Here is a 12,062-nt window from a genome sequence, read left to right on the forward strand (position 1 = left end):
CGTTGGTTTGTGTCGAACTGTGAGTGCACCAGAAGAATTAGATCTAGCAGATAAACACACATTTGCATGTCGTGGACGAACAGGGTCAACAACAGTGGATCGAGCAGCAATCGTTGAGATAAAATGTTGTACTAGCTCACTCGAGTTGACCAAACGTGTTGATAGCACTGTAAACTCAAACGAAGAATCCAACGGAACATCAGAATCTATTTTTTTAGAAGTATCCATGGAGTATAACGATGAAAGCACCAATTGGAACAAAGTTCAACCCAAATAAAGGAACAATAGCAAAACTTAATTTGATTACTCAAGAAGAACTAATACAGTAGTGAAATTGGATAGTTCGCTCTCAATGAAGCAGTTGCAGTAGAAAAGAAATACTAAACAACAAGATAGAAGGAGGTGAAAGAAGTTAGAAGAATTAAGATGAGAATTCAGAGAATGTTGCTATCACTTCTTGCTTGCCCACTACTATAATATTCCTGTTGCATATAACAGACTTTTCTTGTCATTTTTATGCTTCTCACGTGCTTGTGTCCCCCTTAGCCTAAGACATAGTCTTGAAGCTTTTTGTTGGGCTTTTTAAGTCGATGACTTTTCCTAATTTTGCTAGGCCCACTATCAATTCCACCACTGACTTGTGCCTCATATACTTGTGTTGGTTGATCCATAACAATAGATGTCGTATGATCTTTATTTTTGTCATACGTAAAAGTTACTTTAAATTATATTATACAAATTTCTCAAAACCATATCGGGCCTCTTGAAGGACAGGCTTGACGAGACCCGTCTGGCCCGTATTGTAAATGGACTCACACGGGAGTAGAGAAAACGTAAAATAGAAAATGTAACAGAACAGGGACACTAGTGGAATTTTAGTTAAGCTCACTCAGTCTCCGTCCGTCAATTCTTCTCCAGTGAAACGGGCTCAAACATTACCGGCCACCGGGGAAGGCGATTCTTCTCGCCGGAGAACTGAACTCTGTTCTGCCGATACCGTTTTCGGCTCAACCGCATTCAAATGCTACATCTTTGAGAAGGAAAGAGAAATAGAAAGTTCAGATGGTTCCAATAACAAGCTGTTTCTGTGTAGCAATAGTTGCACTGAGTCTGTTCTCGACGCTATCAGAATCAGCATCTCAAGCCTATCGTAGAGATCCTGGTCACCAACAGTGGCACCATGGAGCTTTTCAAGACGTTAAAGAAAACGTTCGATCGGAAGTTCGTCAAATGCTTCATTCTCGTGCCGAGGTAGATCTCATATTCTTAAATTATATTAGAGTAAATATTTATTTCAAAATTCATGGAAAAAGTTGTGATTTTATCCACTAGCTGGCTCACTGCTTAAACTGGAGTGGGAATTTAGTCAAATTTGTTCGAAGTTCGTATTGAATTTGACTGAAAATCTCCCAATTTTTATTTTTGTATGTGTTTGTGATCGTTCAAATTCATGGTATGCCTGTAATTGCTTTTGTTCTATTTTGTTATCAGTCAACTCTGAAGTCCTATACATTGCAACTTTAAATTTTTACAATGTAATTTAGGTACTAGCACTGTGGCTTGGCCCAAAATTGATCTATATGTTCATTCACGAGGGGAATAGATAATAGGCTACGGGCGATCCTCAGGGCCAGAAAATTGATGACTTGAGATTATAATGCAGGCTATTTACTTTTTCAAATTCTCTCCATATAAAAGCTTTGTTCCGATGCCTAATCGTGTTAGTATTGTACAGGTTCCATTTCAAGTCCCTCTGGAAGTCAACATAGTTCTTGTTGGTTTTAGTGGTGATGGGGGTTATAGGTACGCATTAGATTCTCCAAAGCTGGAGGAGTTTCTGAAAGTCAGTTTCCCATCTCATAGACCCTCGTGTTTGGAGACAGGCCAACCACTTGATATTGAGCATCACTTAGTATATAATACATTTCCGGTGAGCCTTCTCCCTTCTATGATTTATGCTTGTACCATTTTGCCATGGTGCTTTTAGAATCATGGTTGTTTTCGTGTTATGTTCGGAGATCTCTTCTAATTTTGAATAGAGCTACACTATAGTCATGATTACTGCTTTCTCACTATTGGTTGCTTTTCTATGATGTTCTTTGAAGAAATGGTAACAATCCTATGAATATTTCTCTGTTATCCATTCACAAATCTTATGCCTCAAAATGATTGATTAGCCAATATCGGCTTGGATTCCTTTGTTCTAAGCAAACAAGATCCTAATATTAAGGATATCAAGAACTTCTTTTGTGGCATTTAAATTTGAAACTTTACCACTAGATAGAAGTTAGATGGCCTAATTTCTCGAGGTTTTCAAACTGAGATGATGGCTTATTCCTAGCAATAAGACAAAATTCTAGTTTCATTTTGAACAATAAAAAAAACAACAAAATAACTCCTCCTTTTTTTCATATCCCAATAGTGATTTATAGTAATTTGGGATGCAGCTTGGCAGTAGTTGTAATCTAGATTTATCATTTATCTCAAAAACAATAAATTATCTCTAAACGGAAGTTGTTGTAATCTAGATATGTAAGGCAGGAATTATTAACTTAATCGAACTTAAACATTCACTTACTGGGGATCCAATGAGAGAAGAGTTGTCCTTCATCAGATAAATGGAGAAGGAAACCTCAACTGGAAATGGATGTAGTCCTTGCTGTTAATTATATGTTTGTGTCCCTTGCCTAAATATACGATGAATAAAAAGTTTAGATTTTTTGATAAATGACTGAGCAAAATAAAAAAAGAAAGATGTTCGGAGTACTCTTTAAGATGTTCCGAAGATGAAAATGGAATGGTTGGTGCTAATAATTTATGGTTACTGTTGTGATTCTGGTGTCACCTGTTGCTGCAGGCTGGACAGCCAGAACTAATAGCTTTGGAGAAAGCACTTAAGGCAGCAATGGTGCCTGCTGGAAATGCAAGAGAGGTGACTGTACCAGATAATCTTAATTCTGAATTTGTCTCAGATTCTCCTATTTTAAGTTTCTACTTCATAAAATCAAAATCAAATGTCAACCTGTTTTCTGATTTGTAGACTGATTTTGGAAGAGAAGTTCCCCTTTTTGAAGTTGAGGCAACTGCCGTGGAACCAGAATTTCAGAAACTTTATTCTTACCTATTTGATCTTGAAAGTTGGGGGCAGTCTGCTGAAGAGATGGATAGACCATGGCCTACTGTAATCTTTATTGTTAACTTTGATAAGGTATGTGGGCAAACTTGACCATCAAATTCTTGATTTGTTTGATTTTATTACTGAAGGATACGAAGTGTTCAGGTTGACCTTTTTCCATAATATTTGTCAAGAAAATTTTAAGTTTTTACTTCTCATTAACTTTGATTGTTGTTCGTCCTTGTCGAGAAGTCAGTTGTTGCACACTAACCCATTACATCAGACTTCAAACCTTAATTCACTAAGTTTCTTTTTCTGAGTGTTGAATAGGGACATTAATTGACTGTTGTTACCATGGGAACTTCACTGCAGGTAAGATTGGATCCAAGGAACACGGACATTGACCTGGACAGTTTAATGTATGGAAGAATTACACAACTTAACGAGGAAGAGATGAAAAAACAAGAAGGAGATTACATATATCGCTATCGTTATAATGGAGGGGGAGCTTCTCAGGTTTGGCTTGGGTCTGGCAGGTATTGCTGGTTTTATATCGTACGTTATACTTGATGTTGAAACAGTTCTCTTAGTTTATACAGAGAACGGATAAGGGATAACAAAATGTGCCCTTTACACAAGATAATTACTGAGCATCTGCTAGTTGGATAATAGTATTGCACCTTTAGGTCTGCCTTCATATGCTAATTGATTTGTGGCTCAAGATTGACCCTATGGTGGGAATCAAATGTGTATCTTTAGCCCGAGCATCCTATTTTCTTTTAAAGTGTTCTTTGTGAATTGCTTAGACTTCTGCAGTTTTAATATCTCTACTGTGAGTTAAAAGCTACAGATCTTGTGATCACGTGGCATAAAAAGTTGATGATTAATTTCTTTCTTTGTCTGGATGCCTATGTACCTTCAGTCTTTTTAGCTTCTTTATGTATTCTCAGAAGGTTTAAGCCCCTGTAGTAACTTACATATGGGAGCAAGATTTTCTGTTTGGGACAGGAACAAGTAGTGGAGGTAAAAGGTGATGGGTTTTCTATAACTTAGAATTAAAAGTTAATAATGGTTCTGTGAAATGTTGCAGCCAATCTCACTTTCTTCGTAGACTGTCTAGTGGTCTAGCGAACCTGGCTTCCTTTTTGGTTTTCGTCAATTTGTTTTTAGATCTCATATTTTGTTAAGATACCTTATTGTCGTTGAATCATATTTTCAATTGTAACTCTGATAAATCAGTTGAAAGTTCAATTGTCTTTAACCTGTTGTACAGAAGTTTGAGTTTTCTGGCATTATTATTTCAGGTTTGTTGTGGTTGACCTCTCAGCAGGTCCTTGCACTTATGGAAAGATTGAAACTGAAGAAGGAAGCATTAGTTCCAGATCATTGCCGCGTTTGCGGAACGTTGTGCTTCACAAAGGATCAGGTGTAGTAACTGAGCATGCTGCTGCTGATATTTTTGTTGGGCAGCTTGCCTCTCTAGTTGCAACCACCATTGAACATGTCATAGCTCCGGATGTTAGGTAAAGTCTTTTATTTCCTTACACAAGGTTAGACTGTTCGGGTTACTTTTGATGATGGTTATCATGGTTCTGAAAGCTCTTGATAAGTTTTAAGCATGTATTTGATTCTTGAACCCTAATAGTTAATGAATATCACATTTAAGAGGAAGAAAACTAGAAGGCATTGGTAATTGCAGATCTATCTGTTTCTTTGCATACTTATGAAGATACCATCCTGAGGATTAGATGTGTTTATTTTTGTCATATAGAATGATTACGGATAAAAAAAAAGAAAAAAAAAAGGATGATTACAGATAATGTCCCTGCCCCCTGCTTTCTCTGTGCTCATATTTGTAGCAGTTATAGATCATTTTTGTTCTTTCTTCTAATACAATCTTAGTGTTTTAATCATGTATTCATTAGGTTTGAAACTGTTGATATGACAACAAGGTTGCTTATCCCTATCATTGTCCTTCAAAATCATAATCGCTTCAATATCATGACAAAGGGCTATAACTATAGTCTTGACGTTGGAGCAATTGAAGCGGAGGTAAAATTTTTACCTCATTATCCTGATCTCTTATGATGCTTTTCTGCGTATCCAGTGACTTGGATGGTTGATATGTTATTCGTTTTGTGACCGAGTTGAAAATGTTGTTGCTTTTGCACTAAACAATGTTTAGGAAACTTTAAATTATGTTTCTTTTCAAAACTACTTGTAAAGCTTTCAGATGTTGATGAAACAGATATTTACTTTCTTATTATACTTGACATCAATCCTTACTGGTAGAGATGTCATTTTAAAGACTGATACTTGCTTACTTATCAAAAGGAGGAGGGCGGAAGTAGATTTTGACTGCTACTTTAGTGTTGAGATGTTAATCCTATCCTTGCTGTTTAAATTAGGCTATTTTTCTTTTGTGACAAAGAAAATAAAAGGTTTAGGATAATTGTTCTTTAGTCGTTAAGTCTATTTCCCTTACCAATTTTCTCTCGCTGTATTTTTTTTTAGTTTCCCTTATGTATTTTCTGAGTCTAACAATGTTGGTACCCAACAGAACAAAATCTTACAATTTAGATGGAACCAGGACCATACATGAATTATGAACTTTTAGTTTTTGACCTTCAGGTGAAGAAAATGCTTCACAAAGAACAGGAAGTAGTAATGATTGGAGGTTCACATGCTTTGCATCGCCATGAGAAATTGGCTATAGCTGTTTCAAAAGCCATGCGGGGTCATTCCCTTCAAGAAACAAAGAAGGATGGACGTTTCCATGTACATACAAAGACATATCTTGATGGTGCGATCCTTAGAGAGGTGGTTTCCTTATTTTCCTTTTCCCTTTTGTATGTTACCTCCAATTGAAATAATAAATGCAGTTGGATGTGAAATGCATTAAGATTATATGTGAGAAAAGGTCTTCAAATTGTTTCAGTAGGCAAATGGTGTACTTTCTTCGTTTCAATTTGTTTGTCTTACTTTCCTTTTTAATCCTTTCAAAAAGAATGTTCTTTTTCCTTTTTTGGCAACTCTTTAATTCTTCTTTCCACATGCTTAAGACCACAAGATTAAAGGGCATTTTGGTGCATTCTACATATCTTTAGTTTAAGAAGACAAGATTCAAAAGTCTTATTTACTTTCTTAAACTCCATGTCAAGTCAAAACCAGACAAACAAGTTGAAGCGGAGGGAGTATCTGTTACTGACATCCCTCTATTTTTACCACATCTCCAGGGGTTGTCAGTTCTTGATTGTTATCTGATGTCTCTATTAATCTTTTGTTCATTTATTCATTTGTTTTGGTCTTCTGATATTTTTGTCAGATTGGTTATTAGGAGTTTCTTATAACATAAAGTTCTCTATGCAATTGATAAATGCAGGAGATGGAACGATCCGCAGATGTGCTAGCTGCTGGTTTACTTGAGGTTTCTGACCCTTCACTCTCAAGTAAATTTTTTCTCCGCCAGGTTGGTTTCTCCATTTCCTTGCCTTGCAAATATTCTGCAGAACACTCCTATATGCCTTGTATCGATATTTATCCGTTGCAACTTGCACATGCATATAGCTTTTACTTCTTACCTTATTGTTCTAAATCTGTGTTCTTTTTTTCTAGCACTGGATGGATGAGAATGATGGTACAAGTGATTCCGTATTAAAGCATAAACCTATCTGGTCTACTTATAACCAGAATCGAAAGAAGGAGAAGAAAAGAGCAGTAAAAAAGAAGAAGCAAGGTGATCTGCACCGCACATATGGTACCAGAGTCATTCCAGTGTGAGCGCAATAACCTTTTATTTCACTGAGGCCTTTTCTTGATTGCTTATAACTGTTGTTGATGTTATCTCTTTCATGTTTGACATTGTCTTCTGAGTTCAGATACTGAATGAACACATCAGAAATATCGCTATACAAATCGGTAATGCGAGTCTCGACTCGGTGGATATTGAGCATACCCCTCTACCCTTCTCCACTTAAATACCAAGTTTTGTCTCTTTGCAGGGTTCAAACCAGTGACGTGCGCCTATCCACTGCCCTCTTACCACTAGATCATAGCCTTGGGAACTTTCTTTCTTTACTCAGTCACCAATCACTAGTTCTGCTAAAAGACTTGTTCTTAATTGTGTGTATTTCATGTAATGAACCTTTTTGCTCAGTAACATTTACTAGTTCTGCTAAAAGACTTGTCTTTGATCTTCAGGAGCTTGTGTTTTTTTTATGTAATGAACCTCTTTACCTATTGCACTCAATAATTAGGTATGCTCTTCATATGCTTCTGCATTAATCATTGAATTGGTCTTGGATATTGGACTTCATGGATAGCAACAATATCTTATTACACTATGCCTGTTGTCATCTTTTATTTATATCTTGAGTAAGATTTAACAATGAAAACAAACTTGTACTGCATGCTGTTCCATTTAACATAGTTGACCGTATAGCAATTTGGTTGCTGAATTATTGGATGATATATATATCAGAAATGCCAAAAAAGCATCGTCTTTATTACATGTCTCTTCTATTTGGCTGTTCTGATTATTTCTTTTTAAGTTTAATTTCTTTTCTTTTACTTTTTTGACGATGAATAGATACATAAATAACCAAGCCTTGGTCCCAACCTAGCCAGGGTCAGTTATATGAATCCTCACTACCCCTTTTGCTCCATCTAGGCTTATCTCCATCCAATATTCAATAAAGCAGGTTCTCTACATTTTGATTTTTCACCGACATAAAAATTGCCCAACAAGATCAAAAAGTTCTAACCCTAAATTCCAGAACTTTTTTCTCCTATTGCCGCCATTTTGAACAAGAGTGCCATGCTCTAACAATATCCTCCTTGTTTACAGGTTTGTTCTATCTTTAGCTGATGTGGATGAACATCTTATGATGGAAGAGGAAAGTCTTGTTTGGACAAGTAAAGATGTAGTTATTGTACTCCAACATCAGAATGATAAGATACCTTTGAGGTGGGTGACGTGTTTACTCCGTTTTCATTGCTTTTATTATCTTGTTTGTTTTGGTGTCCTTCAGTATGGATTTTTACTGTATACTACAATCATGGAACTTTTAATCTATCAGGGGTAGGAGATAGCTTTAAGTTTCTTTTGTTGGCAATATTTTAGCTGCAGCAACCTCTTTCTACTAAAGTAGTGGCAGTTCCTTGGTTCTGTCTTCCTGGCCTCAATTAAATTATAAATCTAGTAAAGTCAGTTTAGATTTTAATTAGTATTTAAAATTGACATTGCGACCATTCGTATCAGAGTATGTCAATAGAATGCTGCAAGACCCTGATAACAAATTTACTCTTTATCTTATTCTATTTAATGGAGATTGATGACTTCTGATCTCCAACCAGCCTAACTTTTTGCTGATTGGACTGACTACAGAAAACAATTATAGAAGAAATGTCATTGAGAACCATACTCCCAAGTATATAGCAAGATTTTATTTCCATTGCCTCCCTCGTATTCTCCTGTATTCGTTCTTTAGGCATCTAAAAGATTTTGCATGCAATTTCTCTAGACTATTTCTCTCTTCATCAGAAGCATTATTATGGTTTTTATGTTTTAAGTCTAATACATTTATGAGAAACACAAAATATGGTAAAAGAAGACTACCTCAAATTATTTCATTAGTGAACTTACTAATCTTCCATTAAATGTTTTCTGATGTTTATTCTCCTTGCATGCATCTAGTTTGGGGATCTTTACTTGCTTCCTGTTGGTATTTGACAGCTATGTTTCAGAAATAGAGCGAAGGCATGCTATTCCAATGCTAGCCCAACAACATATATTGGCAGGACTGGCTTCTGTTGTGGGTGGGTTGAGTGCTCCATATGAAAAGGCTTCTCATGTGCATGAAAGGCCTGTTGTAAATTGGCTCTGGGCAACTGGTTGCCACCCATTTGGACCATTCTCTAACACTTCACAAGTCAGTCAATTGCTCAAGGATGTCGCCCTGGTGTGTTATTCTCTTCACTATCTGCTCGTCACTTTCTACATGATGTAGATGTGATTGTAACTCGCATAAACTAAACTGTCATCATTTACCATCACCTGCAGAGGAACACAATATATGCACGTGTCGATTCAGCCCTTCACCGGATCAGGGAGACATCAGAGGTACTTCTAGTTGTCATTCACCTAACTCTTTTGCTCTAACCTGTATTTATCTGTCCATCTCTTTTCCTCCTAGGCTGTACAAGTTTTTGCTGCAGAACATCTGAAAACTCCTCTTGGTGAGCCTGTGAAGGGTAAAAAGAACAAAACAAGCACCGACTTATGGCTGGAGAAGTTCTATAAAAAGACTACCAACTTGCCTGAACCATTCCCCCATGAGTTGGTTGATCGTCTCGAAAAATATTTGGATGTAAGTAATTACTTTTCCTATACTTGGTAAATCTAGTTGTAGCTTTTTGGCATATGCTGACTTAATCGAATAACAGAACCTTGAGGAACAACTCGTAGAATTGTCTTCCCTACTGTATGATCATCGCTTGCAAGAAGCACACTCAAACAGTTCAGATATCCTGCAAAGCTCCATTTTCACTCAGCAGTAAGTTACACATGAAACTTTTATCCCTTTTAGATTAGGAATTTTCGTATAGGTTCTTATGTTGTGGATTGTTGAATTTTCTAATATTTAGGTATGTGGAACATATTTTGGCTTCTGAGAGAGAGAAAATGAAATGCTGCAGTATTGAATACAAGCTTCCTGTGCAGTCTTCTCAGAATTTAGTTTACGTTGGTATTCTATTAGCTGGATTTTTCGTGTATTTCGTTGTAATCTTCTTTTCATCTCCAGTACGTTAATTTCACGAAGAATTCCTATTATTAGTTCACATAAAATTTTCAAGGAAATAGTAAGATAAAATATGATCAAGATTTTGTGCCAATATTTCATCAAAGACGTTTTGCCAATGTGTGTCAAGTTATCTTTACAGTTGCGTTGTTTGCAATTGAAACTAAGGTTGCATTTGGACATGCGATGGAAAATCATGATGTCAAATTTCAATTTATTTGAAAACATAATAGATTTCCAAAAATTTTTAATGTAAAATTTGACCCATAAATTCATATTTTGGTAAGATTCATCATTTTAATTATTTGCCAAAGCAAAATTACTTATACTTGGAATGAATTGTTGTTCCTAGTGCGAAAGAACTGTATTAAAAAAAACTAGTTACTACTTACTACTATGATTGTTTAATATATTTTTATAAAATTTGTGTATTCAAAAGTTTATAAAAATAAAATTTACTTCTAATGAAAGATGAAGATATATGATTTATTAATGCTAAAGATGAAGATATATGATTTATCAATATGGCGTTTTAGGATGCTTCAATTATCCTTTTTATGGATTATGGTTTGTTTATCTAAATAGATTGTATAAGAATTGAATTTTTCTTTGATGTTTTCATTTTCATATTTATGAGAAAATATCACTTTATATCAATGTAATTTCAAATTATGATATCAGATCATAAATGGGTTATTTGTTTGCTGCAAACCTCGGTAAGCTCTTCTTATATTGTTGTCTGTGAAATCGATTCCAAGATTATTTGTACTCCTTCCATTTCAGTTACATTATTTGAGCAAATTTAAAAAGTGTTATCACTCCTTTTTCATAACAATCAGTTACATTATTTGAGCAAATTTAAAAAGTTTTATTACTCCTTTTTCATAATAATCAAATTTAGAATTTTAAAATCATATATTATAAAAAAGGAATCCTAGGCCCGTTTATGGGGTGTCATCACAATTAGAATTTCTTTTTAACTTATTTATTTTCAAAGTTAGTCTTTTTTTTCACGAAAACTTATGACTTTTATAAAAGATTGTAACTTTTATAAAAAAAATTGCAAAATTTTTACAAAAAGTTGTGACTTTTACGAAGAGTTGCAACTTTTACTAAGAATTGTAACTTTTATAAAGAGATGCAACTTTTATAAAAAAAATTGTGAATTTTATGAAAGATTGTGACCTTTCCGATAAGGTACAATAAACATTTATTCACGCTAGCATTTATTGTTCATAAATTGAGAAATTTCTCTCATTTTAACACAAGGAAACTTCTGAACTTCTTCTTCTGCACAATTAAATGTTTGTGCACTCCTATTGAATGACTCACTAATACTATTGTTTTTATATCAATACACTGGTGAATAGAATTGTTTTGCCCTGAGATGATTATTCCTTTAAACCCCGAGTACTAGAATGAAATAATTTCCTTGAGGGGACAATGTGCATTCAGTGGGCTCGACTTTTTCCTTTATATTTCATTGTATTATTAAAGATCGTGGTATGTTTTTCTCGTCATCAATTTATACTTATTTTATTAGTTTTATTTTTGAGTACATGCTTTAAACTTTGTTGTTTAAGTTTATGCTTTTGACATTATGTTGAAGTAAAGATATGTTAATCAAGAGTTTAATATTATCATTAGACTATTGGTATGATAAGAATTTTTAAACTTGTAAAATAAATTACTCTTGATTTTTATAGAGTTCTCAGTGGCTAAAAGATACACCTGATGTCAAAGAAGGGACTTTGAGTGTTCAAAAGTTATGGTGGTTCTACACTACCTTGGAGTTTTATTTATTCGACTTACTATCTTATCGAGACATTCAATCGATTGGTGACATTCAAAAAATAAAGGAATGTAGTGAGATGGTAAGTATTTACTCAACCTTAGTCAAACGTTTAGGGTTCAAATGTTGGATTGTAGTCAATGAATTACCCCTCAAAGTAAGATGAATCTATATTAAAGAAATAATTATCTCCTTAAAACGTTAGATTAAAAGTCCCCATAATAATGTTTTAACCATATTAATCGAAACATAAACAACAAAATATGTCTTTTTACCTATCAAATTAGTGTCATCGACTGCATATGATTTTGAATAAGAGACTTGTCATTGACTGCGTATAATTTTGAATAAGAGA

General features: G+C 34.7%; 1 protein-coding gene across 1 annotated transcript; it reads left to right on the forward strand.

Moving 5' to 3' along the window:
• Nucleotides 1–842: 842 nt before the first annotated feature.
• LOC107007795 lies at nucleotides 843–10,034 on the forward strand. Its single transcript, XM_015206576.2, has 16 exons — nucleotides 843–1,251; nucleotides 1,736–1,930; nucleotides 2,858–2,932; nucleotides 3,041–3,208; nucleotides 3,488–3,651; nucleotides 4,420–4,638; nucleotides 5,041–5,167; nucleotides 5,747–5,935; nucleotides 6,498–6,584; nucleotides 6,731–6,891; nucleotides 7,962–8,081; nucleotides 8,850–9,075; nucleotides 9,177–9,236; nucleotides 9,310–9,483; nucleotides 9,560–9,669; nucleotides 9,761–10,034. Exons 1-16 carry the CDS (start codon nucleotides 1,063–1,065, stop codon nucleotides 9,924–9,926), a joined length of 2,430 nt encoding a protein of 809 aa, XP_015062062.1. The 5' UTR covers nucleotides 843–1,062; the 3' UTR covers nucleotides 9,927–10,034.
• Nucleotides 10,035–12,062: the final 2,028 nt, after the last annotated feature.

Source organism: Solanum pennellii, chromosome 1, assembly GCF_001406875.1.
Source record: "Solanum pennellii chromosome 1, SPENNV200".
In the NCBI taxonomy this organism is placed as follows: Eukaryota; Viridiplantae; Streptophyta; class Magnoliopsida; order Solanales; family Solanaceae; genus Solanum; species Solanum pennellii.